Source organism: Lepidochelys kempii, chromosome 2, assembly GCF_965140265.1.
Source record: "Lepidochelys kempii isolate rLepKem1 chromosome 2, rLepKem1.hap2, whole genome shotgun sequence".
NCBI lineage: Eukaryota > Metazoa > Chordata > Testudines > Cheloniidae > Lepidochelys > Lepidochelys kempii.
The window spans coordinates 183,421,738-183,440,989 of record NC_133257.1 but is presented as its reverse complement, the minus strand read 5'-3'; the positions used below and the strand labels follow the sequence as shown (position 1 = coordinate 183,440,989).

At 43.9% G+C, this 19,252-nt stretch overlaps 1 protein-coding gene across 10 annotated transcripts in view; it reads right to left on the bottom strand.

The window, feature by feature from the left end:
- PDE1C (phosphodiesterase 1C) overlaps positions 1 to 19,252 on the bottom strand; it is a 419,031-nt gene that overhangs the window by 46,013 nt on the left and 353,766 nt on the right. For all 10 annotated transcript variants that reach the window (XM_073332967.1, XM_073332968.1, XM_073332972.1 and 7 more), the window contains 2 exons: positions 18,093 to 18,268; positions 13,564 to 13,863 (listed from right to left, as the gene is read on the bottom strand). In XM_073332967.1, the coding sequence (XP_073189068.1) occupies positions 13,564 to 13,863; positions 18,093 to 18,268 (476 nt within the window). The remainder of the gene's footprint in view (positions 1 to 13,563; positions 13,864 to 18,092; positions 18,269 to 19,252) is intronic.

Genomic DNA, 19,252 nt, shown 5'->3' with positions numbered 1-19,252 from the left:
ATGGGGATCATCCTCAATCTTCATTGCCATTTATTAGGTACTTCAATCACAAACTGAAGAGAACAGATTGACAGAGCCAGGAGAGTACCCAGAAGTCATCTACTACAGGACAGGCCCAACAAAGAAAATAACAGAACGCCACTAGCTGTCACCTTCAGCCCCCAACTAAAACCTCTCCAGTGTATCATCAAAGATTTACAACCTATCCTGAAAAATGATCCCTCACTCTCACAGATCTTGGGAGACGGACCAGTCCTCGCTTACAGACAGCCCCCCAACCTGAAGCAAATACTCTCCAGCAACCACACATCACACAACAAAAACACTAACCCAGGAACCTATCCTTGCAACAAAGCCCGATGCCAAATCTGTCTACATATTTATTCAAGTGACACCATCATAGGACCTAATCACATTACCCGCACCATCAGGGGCTCGTTCACCTGCACATCTACCAATGTGATATATGCCATCATGTTCCAGAAATGCCCCTCTGCCGTGTACATTGCCCAAACCGGACAGTCTCTACGCAAAAGAATATTGTTTCCCTTTTCAAACCCGAGTAGCATCCAAATTTAGGTCCCTGGGGATGTTCCAGCTGGGAGTATAAATTGGTGATAGTCAGGTATTTCTTTGATGCAGTTTTGTTCATTTACGAAAAATGTGCAAAGTCCTGTCTCTGAATGCAAAAGGAATCAACTAGCACAAAACAGCTTCTTTTCCTCCCAGAACTAGGAACACTCTTTTCAGCTTGCACCCCAACCCATTCTGGGGTCAGACACAGGGCTTTCAGCTGCCAGCTGTCTGAGTCTCTGTTTTTTGCCTGTTCTGTGTGCGTGCGCACACACGCACATGCACACACACACACAACTCAGCAAAAGCTCCTGGGAGGGTTTACATACTCCTTTTTCTCTTTGGTGGAGGCCCATCCTTGCCCTTATGTGAACTGAAGGTTGTGTTCACTCTTATCAATCTCAAGAAAGTTTTAACTCAACCCACAACAAGGTTTCACCCAGTTCATCGTAACACCCTACAACACAAATTTGCACATCATCCCAATGAGGCCTAACATGGTGACACCCAAAAACTTATCCCAAACACAAAGAAAATAAATACTTTAACAAATTACAAGTGAAACAACTATAGTTAACTATTTACATATACACAGTGTCTTTCTGTCAGGACAGTTTTACCATCACCTACATAAAACAATTTTATTCTCACCCAAATCTCTTTGGGGCTTTTCTCTGGATTTCCGATCAGTGTCTAATAACCCCTGCCCATTCTGCTTTAAAATGGGGAATTCATCCCTGTGACAACTTTTTCAGTTGCAATTTCCACCGCTATATTCTCAGAGCCGGGGGCAGCCAACCCGAGATTCTGTCCTTCAAACCACAAGTACTAGCATCTGTATCCAATATGAAGAGGGTTTTGAAACATGGATAGACCAAGACAGAAGCAGCCCCAAAAGCCTTTTTCTACTCTGAAATGCTAAATCACACCCTGTTGACCACTGAAATAGTTTCCCTTTCTTACGATTTACTGCTTGTCAGAAACATTCAGCACACAAACAGGGATCAGTTCTTGTTTCAGACCTGCAAGAGATTTGGCAGCTAAGATTCCCCCCAAGACCCTGCATCTGCAAACAGGTTTCAATCACTTGCCATCTTTCCCTTGCCGGAAAGCCACCACAGCATGTATTGGTTATAATACTTTCTGCCCGGAGGTAGGACAGTTCATTCATTGAAAATGTAAGAACAATAGAACATCAGAATGGCCATATTGGGTCAGATCAATAGTCCATCTAGCCCAGTATCCTGTCTTCTGACAGTGGCCAATGCCAGATTCTTCAAAGGCAATGAACAGGACAGGGAAATTATCAAGTGATCCATCCCCCGTTGTTCAGTCCCAGTATCTGGTAGTAAGACACTTAGGGACACTACAAGCATAGGGTTGAGTCCCTGACCATCTTGGCTAATAGCCACTGATGTACCTATCCTTCATGAACTTATCTAATTCTCCTTTAAACCCACTTATAGTTTTGGCCCTCACAATAGCCCCTGGCAATGAGTTCCACAGTCTGACTGTGCATTGTGTGACGAAATACTTCCTTTTGTTGATTCATTGGATAATCCCTGGTTCTTGTGTTATGTGAACGGGTAAATAACACTTCCCTATTCACTTTCTCCACACCATTCATGATTTAATAGATCTCTATCCCATCCCCCCCAGTCATTTTTTTTGCAAGCTGAATAGTCCCAGCCTTTTCAATCTTTCCTCATGTGGAAGCTGTTCCATACTCCAATCAATCATATTTATTGCCCTTCTCCATACCTTTTCCATTTCTAATATATCTTTTTTAAGAAGGTGTCATCAAAATTGCACGCAGTATTCAAGGTTTGGACGTAACAGGAATACTGATTACTTACAAACTATTTGTCTCACCTAGGCCATATCTTTAAAGGGAACTTACATGGACTGAATTTGCAAGACACCTTTCTGGGCATTTATTACGCAGTTACTAGCCATAAATGAAATCCAAGCCAATTAATAGCTCATCCACTATTTCAGCCACCCAGACTTCTTGCTCAAATGCCAGAGTTCTAATCTTCAAACCCAATTTTCAGCTGGGTGCCCTTGCCCCAGCCACTGTCTCCATTTGAGACCAGTTAGGCAGTTCAGTTTTGGATCCCTGCTTGCCTCGTCTTGTGTCTGGTTTAATAACGGTTATGTTTGAGACCACGTGAATTATTCCTGGACACATCACAGAGCCTATTACTCCTTTAGACCCCCACTATTGTTGTATAACTGCCCAGAGCTAAACAAAAACGATGTGGCTGATCAGTATATTGCCAAACTTTGCCCCTTCGGGTTGGACATTCCTTCATTTTCTGAACTGGGAGAGAGGCTTTCACTAGATGCTTGCAACAATCTGTCTTGGCCTGCCTTAAATGTATTACAATCCTCCTTTTTGTGGCTAGTTTTGTTACAGTACAAACTTGACTGTTTTCTTTAATTTTTGCATTATTGCCAGTTTCCCTTCTTTTACAAAGAGAATTTATCATTTGTTCTAATCATTCAATAAGGTCATGAACCAGATTAGGATCCCCTCTTCCATCAGACATTAGACACAGATCTCTACTTACAGGCCTCATGGAGATCAGCTTCCATCCTCCTCAACTAGTGGTTGCTTCCTCTTCTGGTGCACTGCTCAAGGAAAGATTCGAGTTCTGTGGCAAATTCCATGGCCTCTTGAGTGTCTTTGGCCTCTTTCTGCTGCTTTTGATCTGCGAGTCCAAGCCCAGCTGAGCATCTATAAACTGGTCCATTGCCAATTTATCCTGGGTATGCCAGGAACACAAGGGTCCGCAGGTCCTCTGCCAGTTCAGGTGAGGTTTCTTCTTTCTCTTTCCTTCTAACTCTTAGTTGTCCCCGGGCCAGCTCAGATTGATGGCTAGCTCCAAACTGCATGTCAAAGGCTTGTACAGGTCTGGATAATTCCATCTGTTTTCTGGGATAGGTTGTGCAGTACCCTAAGAGCTGGGCCACTCAAGCTGGCTACTAGAACCGCCCCTTTCTGTCCACCATCCCAGCCATTCATTTGAGCTATAATGTTGAATTGAATCAAATAAGCTTCCCAGGGAGTTTTCTGCTCAGAAATAGTGGGCTTTTGCATTATTTGAGCTGGGACAGCAAAAGCTTTCCCCTCTGGGCCTCTGTGAGTTACAAATGGGGTAGGAAATGCTGATAGATATCTCACCCAAGCTCTGACTGCCTCAATTCCTCATCCAGACAGCTGCCTTCAACTGTGGTCAGTGACCCTTTGATTTATTCTCAGCTTTTTGAATCCTTGCTGCAATTCATCTCAGTTAGCAGTTCCAAACCCACCAAAGCCTGTTTGTCTCCACTAATTCATGGACAAACTTCTGGTATATGGCAGTCCGACTGTGGGTCACCTCACCAATCTGTTTTATCATGCCAGCCTGGGTGTGTTGCAGCTGAGCTTCCCAATCTGTCCAGGCACTTTGTAGTTGCTGTTCCCACAAGGGTCTTATCTCAGAATGCAACTTCTCGCTGGGCATTTTCTGATTTATAACTTGTTTTAAGTCTTCCTGATTTATAACTTGCTTTAAGTCTTCTCTTAACTTCTGTTGCAAAGTCTCCAGCTCCTGTTCTTTAGGTCTTGTTTTAATTCCTGCTTTCTGTTTTTGCTTTTGGCAAGTACCTCCATTATTTGTTTCATCTTGGTTCACCAAGTACACCAGGCTCTGAATCTCTCTTCTTGGAAACTGGATCCCACTTCTCACACCAGTGTTGCCCCTTTCCAACCTGAGTAACTAGTCAAAGCTTGAGGCCCTGGGGATGTCCCACATGGGAGTAGAAACTGGTGATAGTCAGATATTTCTTTGATGCAGATTTGTTTGTTTACAATTTAAAGAATCTGCAAAGTCCTGCATCTCTGAATGCAAATAGCAGGAAACTGCTTCTTTCTTAGAAAGCGCTAAGAACACTCCTTTCAGCCTGCACCACTAGCCCATATACCTCTCCCCAAATTTCTTCCAGAGCCAGAGTCACTCTGCTTTCAGCTGCTCCCACCAGCTGTGTCTCAAGTATTTTGTCTGTTCTCCCTCCTTCCTACACAAAACATTATTTAGCAAAAGATCCTGGGTGGATTCACATAGTCCTTTGGTCTTAGGTGGGAACCTATCCTTACAGTTATGTTAATTGAAGGGTGAGTTCACACCTATCAATCACAGTAGGGTTTTACTTGAACCCATAACAAGGTTTCACCCTGCTGACAATACTACTTATGGAAAGGTGGGACTTTCTCTGGCAGTCTGTTAGACCTAATTTAGATGGCCTCAGGCTGCAGGCTCTTTAAAGTGATGAAAGCATCACATCATACAATCTCTTGGGGCACCAGCCATGGTCATGCTGTGCCAGCCCTGCATCGCAAGTAGCCTCCATCAGCAAGACCCCAATGGAAGGAGCTATGATTTAGAGCTGTCCCCTCATGATGGAACCTCTATGGGAGAGAAGACATGCAAACACTAGCTATCCTCCCACAGGAGGTGAATCATGGGTACTGCAGAATAATCTGCTGGTGCAAGAAGTGAACTGAGCCCAGCCTTGGTTAAAAATGGGTTTAAAAACAAAAACAAGCAAACAAAACCTCCCGCAGGAGCCCAGTCAAAGCAGGATTAACCACCGATCCTTATTGCAAGAGTAATACAATGACAGCAAAGCAGAACCTCACTAAATCACATTAATGACTGGGAAACCCATTGCAGATGATCAAATTAAGCAAATTATCCTGATGCAACAGTGGAAGAAAGAAAATAAAAATATTCTCAGCTTCCACAATCAACACTCAGTCTGGCACTAATTCCAGGCCAAAAGACCCTCATTTTTTTATTTAAGTCACAAGCACCTTTCTCTGTGCTGATAAAGAGTAGGTTAAAAAAAATTCTTGAACTGTGAAATGGAGACTCATATTATACAGCTATATCAAGCTGCGATCCTCATTCCAATGAAATCAACAAAAAGACAAATATACCTCCCCTGATTTCAATGTGCTTTAGATCAGGCTCACAGGGCTCAACTGTGTCTTATTGGAGCCAGTGGGGAAGAGCCAAAGTGAATGCTAGGATTGCAACTGTTGATGGTACCAGTATGATGGGGGAACAGAGCAGGGCACTTTATCTTCTAGTTCCTCTTTGCCAAACCACTGAAAGGCCAATCACAATCTGGTCCACAGTGGTTGCAGTTAAAATCTTGATATTTACACCATGTAGATTTACTGTAGTGCAATATTAACTGTACTTAGAATGGCAGATACCACAAATACCATGTGTGACAGGGTGCATGGCCATGCTTAGGCATACGTAGCGTACATGGCTTCGTAGGGCATCCAAAAATTTGGGGCACCATTTCCCTTGCTGGCTGCAGTGCGGACTCCTCTCCTTTCCGGCCCCTCCCCTGCGCTGGGCCGGCAGGCTTCTCCCCTCCCCTCCCCTCCACCCTGGCCCCTCCCCTCTGTCCACTCACTCCTCAGCTGGGGCGTCATGGGGCCAGGAGTGGGCGTTTGCATGTGAGTGAGCAGGGGGAGCCGGGCCGGAAAGGTGTCAGGCAAGGCTGGGAACAGAGCTGGGGGGATACCTGGAGGCTGAGAAGAGAAGCGGGAGGCAAGTGGGCAAAGTCGGGCACAGGACTTCAGGGAGCGGAGGAGGAACCAGGCTAGAGATGGCTTGGGGCAGTCACGCTGGGAAAGGAAAAGAGTAGGGGTGGGTTCTTTGTCTGGCTTAGTGAGCAAGCAGGGAACGCGCTAGGGCCTCCTGGGGAGCAGACTGGTGGCCCCAGGGGAGAGCAGCTGTTCCGAGCAGCCCCACATTATACCTGCACCTCTCCCCTCTTCTGCCCACATGCCCTGCCCCGCCAGCAACTCCCTGCAATCTCTCTCCTAGTCTCCTTTTCACTCCACCTCCCTCTTCTCTGAAGTCTAAGACCAGACTCCGGGATCCCCTTTGGACCGTCACCTTTCCTCTCCTCCCTTCCCCAGCAGGGATCAGCAGCAGACACAGGCTGGGAGGCAGGAGAGGCACACACATAACCAGGCTGGGGAGGAGGGAAAGTTGAAGGAAAATAAAAGAAGGTGGTGTTTGCTTTTCCTGCCCATTCACAATATTCTAGTGTCAACAGGAGGAAACTGACACTAGAACAGTGGGAAGAGGGGGATGTACCTGGAGCAGAAAAGCAGCAATCAGGACTGCAGAATGCAAGGGAGGGAGCGACTTCTTAGCTGGGGAGGAAGATGGACTTGCCCTTGACAAGGCTGGAGTAGCTGAAAAAACTTTTATTTAGGAAAAAGGGAAATGATTTTTTTCTTGTGGATCCAAGTATCTCCAGGGCTGTCTCTTAAGCTGGTAGCATTTTGAAGAGGGAGAGTTCTAAACAGTGCAGAGTTGAGTGGGATTTTAAAGGTTCCTCCAAGAATGCAGCACCTTCTTCCTCACCTGTGGGAAAGACCTTTAAAAACGGCCTTAAATAATCCAAAATGAGAGCCACTGTTCAAATGAGACTTGGCTGGTTATGGCTCCAACCCCACTGTTGAAGTATTGTTGAAACTGCGTGCTGAGTTATACCCAGTACAATCCCACTCAGCCGTGTGTTGCAACCAGGTGTATAAATCAGGGGAGAAAGAAAGACTGGTGCCTAAATATAATTCCTTTTCTTGTTAAGCTGCACATTCCAAGTACCTCTTTTCTTTTCAGGATTTCAGGATTAGAGGGAAATGCTCTATTTTAGGGAGAATGAAAGGCCACTTGGGAGTAGATGGTCCAGAGCAGTGGCAAGCAAGGGCCTGGATGCGGGCTAGACTCAGACATAGCTGTAGCTAACGAAAGCTCATGCTCAAATAAATTGGTTAGTCTCTAAGGTGCCACAAGTACTCCTTTTCTTTTTGCGAATACAGACTAACACGGCTGTTACTCTGAAACCTGTCATATTTCTTTTTTGTCATTCACATAGTTTTGGGTCATGGCTGACATCCCAGCCATCATGTAAAATGCTTCCCTGTGGCCTTTTGAAATGCACACAGAGGTATCTCACTGCCAAGTTCCTATCCTAGGAGGGGCGGGGAGAGGGAAGGCTGCAAGGTGATCTCCCATCTCGTGCAGCCAGTGGCCTATGCTTGCCACTGCCATGCTGGAGCCTCCACATTTATTTATTGACAAAATTTTGCAGAATTTTAAAATATTGTGCACAGAATTTAATTTTTTGGTGCTGAATTCCCTCAGGAATATGAGGTGCTGGGCAGTTGAGGGGCGCTGTGAGAGGGGCGCTGGGCAGCAGGGTAGGTGTGTGTCTGTGGGTGGGAGATCTCTGGGCATAGGGATCTGTGGTGGAGATCTCTGGGTGAGGGGCCACTGGGCATGGGGGTTGCTGGGCATAAGAGGGTGGGAGGTACAGGGCAGGGGGGCGGTGTGGCGGGGCACACTGGCAGCGCAGGGCTGGTTTGGGTTACAGGTGGGAAGGAAGTGCAGGGGTTTGGGGTGAAGGCAGCACAATTAAACTGTTTTTAATAAAGTGCAGGTGGCAAGTTTTCCAATACTGTAAGCTTATGTTTGTGTTGCTTAGAGTAAGTCGGGCATAAGGGCGCCAGTTTAATAATACTGTGTAGGGCCCCATAAATCCTAAGGACGGCCCTGACAGGGTGAGTACCCCACACAGGCTCTGAATGGGTTAATATGGCTGGAGAGGAAAATTAACATACCAGGCTTGGCTGCGTTGGGGGAAGGGCGGATGAAACCCTTAATTGTGGATGAAGCCCAGCTGGGGAGAGGACTATAGTCAGAGGAAGTTGAGAGCAGGAGGTGGCTGCTAGGAGGAGGGGAAGGAACTCTGCAGTTCCTCTCTTTGGGACTAGAGAGGTTGTGAGGAGAAAGTCCAGGGGGAGGGGGAGAGTAAACCTGGGGATCCTAGCCCCAGTAGAGAAGGCTGGCAAGGAAGAGGAAGTGTAGTGCAGGCTCTGGAGGTGCACACTGAAAGAAGGGCAGGATTTGGATGTCTAGGGGGAGAACCCGGGGTTGTGTTCAGTTAAGGAACAAAGCAGGGGAACTGGAGGTGTACAAAGAAAGGAAAAGTCAAGCCTGAGAAGTTAGTACTTTCAGTTTGGGATTTTGTTGGGAGATTCTTGGGGAGAGCCCTGGGACACCTGCCCCTGAAATAAAGGTGAGCTTAGGGAGGCTGTGGGGGAGAAGGTGTGAGAAAGGCCATGGTAGGAAGAAGCCCAGAGAAGCAGCAGCAAGCAGTTGGACTGAGCAGACCTTGGCTTCTAGTTATATGGTCCCTGGCCTGGCACCTGGTGTACTGAGTGGCCCCAGGTTCCCCTACCAGCTACTGGTATAGTGGTGCGAGACCAGAAAAGGGCACAAGGATGTCAAAGAGCCCTGAGAATCACACGCCCAGAGTTGGGACTGAAGGTTTGATACAAGGTCTTGGACATTTGTTTGTTGGACTTCTTGTTAACCTAGAAGGGCTAGACTTAAATGGAGACATGGCCAGAAGGTCAACTCACAGGAAAAAGTGGACCACTGGAGGACCAAAACAGCCATTGGCAGCAGGTGCCAGATGGGGATAGAGATGCTATGACACACACGGACATGAGGAGGCACCCCAGCAGTGAGGCCATGACACAATTAACTCCTACATTAAATATCAAAAAGATTTTAACAGCATCTACTGTACACTGTACTAAAGAACAGGCGGGCATTACTTGTTTGGGCAATGTAGAGGGAGAATCTGAAAATCATCCGTCTCCAGTACTTCTGAAAATCATGTTCCCCATCTCCATTACTTTCAGAAACCCCCAATAATATGAGGGCTCTTCTTGTAATATGTTGCATGCCCTCACAACTGCTCGGTGACTGAAGGATCACGCCCTGAGGTTTCTCCCCCACACCCCAGTATCACTTTTGATTTCTCAGTTCATTGCATACTTGAATATTAAACCCTTTAATCTTTCTCTCTTTGCCTCCTTAAGGCCTCAGTTCAACAAAGCATTTAAGCATGTGCTTAAGTCCATCCCTATTCAGCAAAGCACTAAAACATATGTTTCAGTCACATTAAAGTCAATAGGATCTAAGCTCATGCCTAAAGTTGAGCACTTTGATTAAGAGGGATAGATGGCTGAATCGAAGCACCAGAGATGAATCTTTCCAAGTTTTATAAATAATAGCCATGAGGGGAGGAGAAAGGGAAGTAGAGAGAGAAAGAGAGGGTCTGCCTATGTGGAGCTCACTGAAGGGCTGGGACCTTCTCATTGCAAGACTGGGATCTGTCATCAAAGAAGAATGCCCAGGTTCCAATGGATATGTGCATCACCCTCGCAAAATTGGCATGAAAATTTACCAGTTAAAACATAAATGTCTACTCACATGCCCTTTATCATGATTGAGGATGAGAAACTAATGACACTTTACTTGCCCACTGAAAAATAAAAATGAGTTGCCCCAACTGTGTGTACGCAAGGATGATGAATGCCCAAATTAATATTCTTTCATCGTGCGCTCCCTCTGAGAAGCCACCAAGGGTCTGACTGACACAGATTTCAAACTAATGTGAGGAGACATTTTTTGAACTTTCACTGAATATAATTTATTATGAAAAGGGAAAGATATGAATATTATAATAGCTGGCCTACCATATCACTGCAGAATGGTAATGATAATTATCTTCTTGAAAGGAATTACCAAACAAATGAGATCATCAGGAGAATATTTTACAATAAGATATTGCCATATAGGCATAGCATAAAGGAAGCAGTATTGAACCTAAGGAGGTGAATGTTATGTTTCATGAGTCTGAAAGGCCCTACAGTAATTATAACTCAAAAGTGTTTTCCAATAAATTAGAGCACAATTTCTTTTCTTGAGCAACATATTAATTTTCAGAAATAATCCTTTTAAAGTATTTTTTGACACTTACAGAATTGACCCAATGGGGGAAGAGAGCAGCAAAAGGAAGTTACCAAAAGCAATGAAGTGCACGTCATCCCCATATCATTAGAGAAGTATATAAAACAGAAGGCTTCAGTAAAGTGTCTTTATCTGGTGCAGTTTAATGGGATTTTACATTAATGGGATTTCACACGCTGGAGCCTCCACTTTTATTTGACAAAATTTTGCAGAATTTTAAAATACTGTGCACAGAATTTAATTTTTTGGTGCTGAATTCTCTCAGGAATATGAGGTGCTGGGCAGTTGAGGGGGGCTGTGAGAGGGGCGCTGGGCAGCGGGGTGTGTGTGTGTCTGTGGGTGGGAGATCGCTGGGCATAGGGATCTGTGGTGGAGATCTCTGGGTGAGGGGCCACTGGGCATGGGGGTTGCTGGGCATAAGGGGGTGGGAGGTACAGGGCAGGGGGGCAGTGTGGCAGGGCACGCTGGCAGCGCAGGGCTGGTTTGTCCGTTCTGCGCTCATTCCCATGCATTCAGATAATGTTGGGGCTTTCTACCACAACATAGGAGAAATCCTATGCATTGTAGAACGCTCCAACTCTGCTCCCAATACTTCTCCCAAGGATAACAGCTAAATATGTAAAAGAAATATCTAGTTGTAGGTGGAGTGGGTTGCCAAGTGAGATGTACACACCTTGTGCATGTGGTATGCTCTAGCTAATCAACAGCTCCTGATCTCTCTAAGGCAGTAATTCTCAAACTTTAGTAGTGGTGACCCCTTTCCCATAGCAAGCTTCTGAGTATGACCCTCCCCTTATAAATTAAAAACAGTTTTTTATATATTTAACACCATTATAAATGCTGGAGGCAAGCGGGGTTTGGGGTTGAGGCTGTCAGCTCACGAACCCCCATGTAAGAACCTCGCAACTCCCTGAGGAGTCCCAACCCCCAGTTTGAGAACCCCTGCTTTAAGGGGAGGATGGGGAGGAAGGAGGGGGAGAGACAACATCACTAGCTGTCCATTGAAGTTCTATTTGTGCTCTGTCCTGGAAGTTGAGATCTGCTGAGCTGCCAGTCCCTAGGTTTGTAATTCTCAGGCTGGGCTTTCTCAGTGGAAGGCCCTTAGCTAGAATTTGTTTACTCATTCTGGCCTGACTTTTGATTCCATTTTAAGGCACACTGCAAGCCTATCTATTCACTCAGGGCATGTCGACACTGCAGCTGGGAACGCACCTTCCGGCTTGGGCAGATGGACAGGCGCTAGCTCTGCTTGAGCAAGTGTGCTAAAAATAGCAGTGTGGACATTGTGACATGGGCATTAGTATGGGCTCGCCACCTGTGTTCAGACCCAGGCCTGCTCCCAGCTGCAATATAAACATATCCTTGGGGTTTTCCTGAGAGGGTTATTGAGAGTGGTTTGGGAGTAGTTAGCTAGCTGACATTCACTCAGTTGGTGAGTGGTGGTACATGGCTTTATTGTCACTTTCTGTATTTCTGCCTTGTTAACAGGCATATATTTATAAAATGAGAAGGTAATATGCTTTGAACACTTTTAAGATCTCCACCAGTTTCACACACTATATTTTAGGTTATATCAATTCAGGGATTTGTTTGTCCCTTACTTCAAACTAACTTGCTGAATATATTTTCTCATATTCATGCTCAAGACCTGTCCCCCTCTGCAATTCTTGCTCTGGAAAATCTCCCTTTAAGAGAAATAGCATGGCTCAGGGCCAACTGAGAATAGCCTGATGATGTAGCTAATAATTTAAAAAAAAAAAAATGTAACAAAACCTTTCTCATCTTGAGGGTGGGGGTGGGGGGGGAGATGGTCAACATTTTATTTTTTTTACCAGGTCTATAGCTGGTTTAAAAAATGGGATGAAACGTCCCAAAAAAGTACTATTTTTAAAAATGCAATTCAATATTTCTACCAAAAAATGTTGCCAAAAGATTGAATTTCAGAGAATATTGACAAGTTGTAGCTGTTATCATGATATGGCCAATCATTACCTTTTTCCCATTTTATGTTCCTTTTCTTTTTCCTACTCTTTCTATATTTGTCTTTCTATGTTGTAAGTTCTTGAGCAGGATCCATGCCTTCCTTCCTGCTTGTACAGTGCCTAGCACTGATTCAATGAGGGGATACAGGAAACAAGGCCTGTATTTGTCATAAAGAATAGCATAACAAAGGAAACAAGTCACATGTAAGTTAAAAGCTCAAAAATTAAAGGCCCAGATCCTCTGCTTCTCCTGAAGTCTGTCTGCATCACTGGAGCAGCGGAAAGGGACCTTAAACCAGCCCTGCAGCAGCAGTTCATGAGCTATCTTGGATTCCCTCGTCCTCAGTACAATAAGCATGCACGCAGTGAAACTGAGGATTTCTCCCAGACCATCTGTTTCAACTTCCAGAGCGCACAGTGTACCTGATAGTTGCATGTTCATGTGGAGGCAAACCTCACCTGTACATCCAATGGTGCAGGAAGGTGCAGCTTGAGCAGGGGTTCTCCACCTTTTTCTTTCTGAGGCCCCCCCAACATGTTATATAAACTCCCCAGCTACCCCTGTGCCACAACGGCTGGTTTTCTGCATATAAACGCCAGGGCCAGCGCGTTAGGGGGCAGCAAGCAAGACAATTGTCTGGGGCCCCATGCCATAGGGGCCCGCACAAAGCTAAGTTGCTCAGGCTTTGGCTTCAGCCCAGGATAGCGGGGCTCATGACCCCAGGCTTCAGCTCCAGGTGGTGGGGCTTCGGCTTTCTGCCCTGGGTCCCAGAAAGTCTAACATTGGCCCTGCTTGGCAGATCCCCTGAAACCTGCTTGTGGCACCCCAGCGGGGCCTGGACCCCTGGCTGAGAACCACTGAGCTAGAGCATACAAGGGAGTGGGTAATCTGTAGAGTCCAGCTCCAAGGAGTTCCAAGAAAACTTCCCACCTGTGAAGGGAGCAATCTAGGGCAATGGAGACTACTCCAACTGTTAAACTAGAGTAGGCTGCATGGAACTGCTCCAGGACCTTTTTGCTTCCTTCACACATCTCCCCAATACTTTGCTGAGATATTTGGGCTTAGGACTGGATTCACCCCTTAATGAAACAATGAAAGGACTTACCATTTTGGACATGCTGTTTCTCCTCTCCTGTCGCTTGGTGAGACTCACTGTCCTTGTCCGCTCTAGACTCGTTTTTCCCTGGAGAGGCTTCAAGTTTGTTCACACCACTTTGCTGAGTCCCATTTACATGACCCTTGCTAGATTCTGTGCTCTTACTTTCCCCAGGATTTGGTTCTTTGCTGTTTTCTGACTTGGCTGTCATGGTATCCTCGGCTGGCTTTTTCTCCTCTTTTTCTTCTGTTTTCTTTTCGTCTGTTCCCTGATGAGCATTTTCCTCTGCTTCTTTCTTAGCTTTTTCTTCTGTATCCTCAGCAAAGGGAGAACCAAAATGAAGGGGGGAAAAATCAAGACCATCAGCAGATTTGCCAGAGTGATACCGTATCCACTTTTAATTCAATTTCAGCCATGTCCTCTCAAATGATCTTAACTAAGATAAATGTGGAAATTAACGAAAAAAAGACACAAAACCAAAACATTTAGGGCAAAATCTGCAAAGCGCTCAGCATTGGCCTAGCTGTATTCCCGTTAAAATAATATTTGTTATCACATTTGAAAACCCCACCACTAATGCAATTGCAAATATGGACCCCAAATATTTTATATCTATGTATTTTAAAAAGCAAATTAAGGGAAGAACAGTTCAGCCAGCTGTGTAAAGGGAGGGCGAGAGGCTAGTTTCACCCATGGCATAAGCATGTGAAAATCAAAAAAATCCGGTTTGTCTCATGCTATATTCAAAACCAGCCTCATCTGGAAAACCATGGCCCTTCAAACAGTGCAGCATGCTTCCCTCATTTCAGTCTTTCTCTGCTGGCTTCTTACACCCTTCTTTTCCTCTCACTCTTCCCCACATTTTCCTTCCTTTCCTTGTGGTCTAATGTTCTGGCTACTAATATTTTACATGTACACAGTGCCCTTCCATCCTGAATGATCGTAAATTGCTTCACAAAAATGCAAGGATATACAGTCTACACTTGCACCACAGATGTGCAGCCACCTCTGGGGTGGAATTTGCCTTGGAACACCACAAACTAGTTCAGGTCAGAAAGAGAACAGCGGAGCCAAGCGAAAATGAAAGGCAGATAAATGCAGGCCCTTTATCCCCTCTCCCCTAAATCTGCCATTGGGGGCGTGTCACATCAGAAACATGGTCATGTAATTCAGCTGGCCCCTTCCCACCTCAGCTGCCCACTAAGTCAGCCATCTCCACTATTGGCCTTTTCTTTTCCAGGGACAGGATGCCTGTCAGCAGAATTGAGTACCTTTAGGACTTGAGTACCTTGAGTACCTCTATCATTGGGCCACCTGTTTTGGCCATAGGGACTTGTTTATGAGTTTTAAAACAATGGAAGTACAGGAAGGGCTGTTAAGCATGGAAACAATCAGCCCTGAGCAATAATAGCATTTCAGATTACGCATGTAAAATAAAGTTAATAAAGAGCAGTAACTTCCCCTTTTAAAAGTAGTCTGTGTTCACGTCCAGCAAACTGAATTTTGGGTTCTGCTGTGACAGCAAATACTTAGAACCAGTGATATAGGTATCCTGTCTCTTAGGCAGTTCTCAGACTACTCTAATTCTGAGTAGTACCACACAAATACAGAACTCTGCCTCCTTTGGACTGCTGAACAATGCCCACAAAGTGCTGAGCACTCTCAATTTAAATCCAATTGCAGTCAATGGGAGTTGAAGAGTCGCTACATCTATGCAGAAGGCGCTCTGTATCTTGCAGGATCAGACCCTAAGCAAGGGAGTAAGAATTATAAAGTGTTTATTAAACATCTTCTCACATGTAACAAAAATTCTTTTGACAACTGAATCAGAGCAATTTTCTCCGGAAAATCTACCAGAAAGAGGAACAAAACAGAAGGGGAAGAAATGTCATTTTTGTAAGAAGCATCAGTCTGTATTTCCTTGCCAGCAGCTGACAAAAGTTAATTAATTTTTAAATTAAGAAATTATGGATCACATGAAAATATAATTAAATTAGATATGAGCCTCCCACACTTTATTAATCATTTCTTCAATAATCTAGTTTCCATAGATGGCTCACTATGCACATTGATCTTATGCCTTAGGAAGTATGATACAGTGAAGGCTTCCCAGATACCTCCCCTGGTTTTGGACTCTCTGAAAAGTTTGCTAACACTTTGCAACCTAATCACAGGAAACAGACAAAACTCGGTTAAAAACTGCAGGGAACATTAATTCATATAAAGATTTATTATGATACTGCTAGAAATTTGCCTGCTATTAAAATTAGTGTCACAACATGCTTACTCTGTACAGTGCTTTTATACCTTGGGGCAGATGTTTATTCTGGTTCTTAATTTATAATTATTTAATAATGATCTTTTAAGTAGGAAGAGCTGAACAACAAACTCACTTATTTTGCCCACACAGTCCAAGACATTTTCCAAAAATACTATACTCAGTATAAAAACACCACAACATATTTCTGTTGATAATATCCTTACAAAAGACACTACAGTGTTCTACAGAAACAGTACAAATCAATTTCTTCTTTGCTTCTGATCCTAAATTGTTGTGTAATGTTGCTGTGCACTAATAAATAGCTATTATGTGCTACAATAGACTGTGACTGCATTCCAATTAATTAATGTATTATTATTGTTGTTAATATTATTATGTATTTGCAGTGAAATTATGTCTAGAGGCCTCAACAGAGACCGATGTTCCATTGTGCTAGGCCCTCTACAAACACACTGAGCGACAGTCTCCGTCCAAAGAGCTTATCAGATAAATAGGTAGGACAAAGTGTCAGGAAACAGAGGCACACAGAGGTGAACTGATGTGCCCAAGGTCACAAAACAGGCCAGTGGCAGAACCAGGAATAGAAGCCAGGACTCCTAATTCCCAGTCCAGTGCCTCACTTTCTAGATCCCATTGCTGAGCCAATCCGATGACAAGTCCTGTGTTTGTAAAGGTCTTTAGAATGAAAAGTTTTGTATAAATGTGGCTATTACTAAGCACACCCAGAAATGTATGAAAATTTAAAAACTGATGAGCAGAGACAAACCAGAACCTAACTAATGGTGCACGTGTCCATTTGAATCATGTGACTTCTTATGCATGTTTCAGTAAAAATCCTCACTCAAAGCACTCACTGCAAATGGGTAGAAAACAAAGTTAAATCCCCAGGACCCATTGGGGTCTATCTAATGCATTTGTTTGTAGGCAATTTGTAAAGTATATATTATTAAGTTCCCTGATGGTCTCCCCTGCATACAGGATTTAGATAATGTCGGTGTGCACTTTTGATAAACTAGCAGTATATACTATAATGATGGCAATCTCATGAAGAGCAGTCACGTGTTAAAGTGAAATAGATTGGTCACATTCATTCAACAGTCATATACCAAAAACCATCTGGCCATACTAATGACTAGACTCATTTGGTAAACTTTCATTTGTTTTCATCAGATCTTTTTGATCCAAAAAGAACAGATGAAACACGTAAACACCATTTTAAAAAGTAAGAGCTATCTGAAATCAATTGGCAAATAAATGGACTTTGTTTTTTGTTGGCAAGAGAAGCTTAAAAGGGGTTGATACTTTGTATGATATGTTTTAACCTCAAGGAAAATTTTATTTGGTTAATAAACTTGTCCCCTTCTACCTCCTAAAGAGGGTTTATAATTGAGGATGAACAATCTGCTTCAGTTAATATAAAAACTGAGCCAAATCTTCCACTATGCCTCAAGCCAAGTCCAAATCAGTTTGGTTAAAGAACTTTCACCCATCTCTATTCCTAACTTCTAAGAGATTATTATTAATAATAATGGATATCAAAGTAGCTCCTAAAGGTCACAGTCAAGATTGAGGCCTCACTGTGCTGGGCACTATACAAACACAGAAGAAGAAAGGAGTCCCTGCCACAGAGAAACGTATCTTGCCCTACAGTGACACAGTTTGATCTTGCAAACATTTACTGCTGGGTGTATGAGTAGTTCTGAGCTCTAGTGAATGGGAGTCTTTATGGTATTAAGCCCCATGGCTGGCAAGTAAGTGTTTGTAGGATAGGGCCCATATACAGTACTGTACAATACTACTGCCATTCAAGAAAAAAATAAGGTAATAAAATCAAACTGTCTAAATCAAACAATATAAAATATAGTGTCGCAGTTAATCAAGGATCTGAGCAACAGGCATGCAGCTCTGAAGAGATTTCACAAGCTGTCAAAATCAGATCCTTCTTCTCATTTGAGGCCTGATCCAAAGCCCACTGACTTCCCTTTCCATTCCCTTTCAATCACCTTCTCTACTGTTCTCTTCCCCCCCAACACATACACATTTCCAACACCTGCGTGCACAGTATACAAAAAGGTATAAGGCTTTCAGCTGAGTTACATGGTATTCCTGGCTCCAACTGTGGTGAGTGTTGCTGGCCTCTAGAGGCAGATGGTTTGAGAAGTCAGAGCTTACTTCAGGGCTAACTGGGCAGAAAAAAAGCCTGAAGAGGAGAAGGTAAAAGAGCTTTCAGCCTTTTATTATGAGGCTTGTCTGTTACCTTTGGTTGCTTTTGCTTTCCATTTCTCCCGGTTCTGCTGCACCACCTCGGTCCAGGTGGCTTTAAAACATTTGAAGTCCACAGTGAGTATTGAACAGTTGAGTGAGGCACTTCCTTCTGACCCAGTGCTCTTGACACTTGATCTTTTAACTTCTGAGGGGCTAATGCTATTCAAACTGGGAGACAAGATCACAAAATGTGATAGGAATCAGCACTTCATACACTTAAATACAGCTAAGGAGTGAAACAGACCCTAGCCATAAAGTACTATACCGTCAATCAGAAAAAGCCAATATCCAAAACTTAAACTTCCTCCCTTTGTTCCTATGCTTGTGTTGGAAGAACCATATCATGAGACCATTGGGGAGATCTATTTTAGAACTGATGAGATAATCTGGACCATTGTAAGGAACAGAGAGTCTAATTCCAATATGATTTACACTAGTGCAACTCTGTCAATACAGTGAAGTTGTTCCCAATTGACACCAGTGTGAGATGTGAAGTCGGCTCTGAGTCTATTGATATCCAACACTGTGAATTTCATAGACTCCCAGGGTTGGAAGGGACCTCGGGAGATCATCTAGTCCTGAGCTCAATACCGTTAATACCCATATATGTTGCCTAATGCTATTAGAGTTGTGTGAAAGTTCCCATTCTCACTTTGCAAAGTTTTCATTATTAAAATGGAAATTTGTGTGAAACTGCTCACCAAAAATGTCTTGCATAACTAAATTCCAGTCACTAAAAATGTGACCCATTTTGCCCTTACATAAATAGGAATTAGTGCCCTGCAACTCTGTTCCCTTCCTGGATAGATAGAAATACTATAGAAGATGCTGGCTCTATAACCTTTTTATGCCAGCACCTGAAAAATTACTAAATGTCTCTTGAACTTTCTCTGAAGTGCCTGAGGCACTACTTATGCCCTATCTCACCTTTCTAAAGGCCCCTGACTCAATGGTGGGCTAGAGGACTGTCCCACCTCATCGTCTCTGGACAGTAGTCTGAATTGGCTCTTAGTTCTAGAGCACTGAATTAGAACCTCTTGTAGCTTCTGGCACTGTCTGCTGCTTCGGTGAATTTTATGTATGTTTAAAATCAAATTCAGATGCAAACAAATTTGGAAGGAACCCAAAGAGCTACAAATACAATTAAGGATC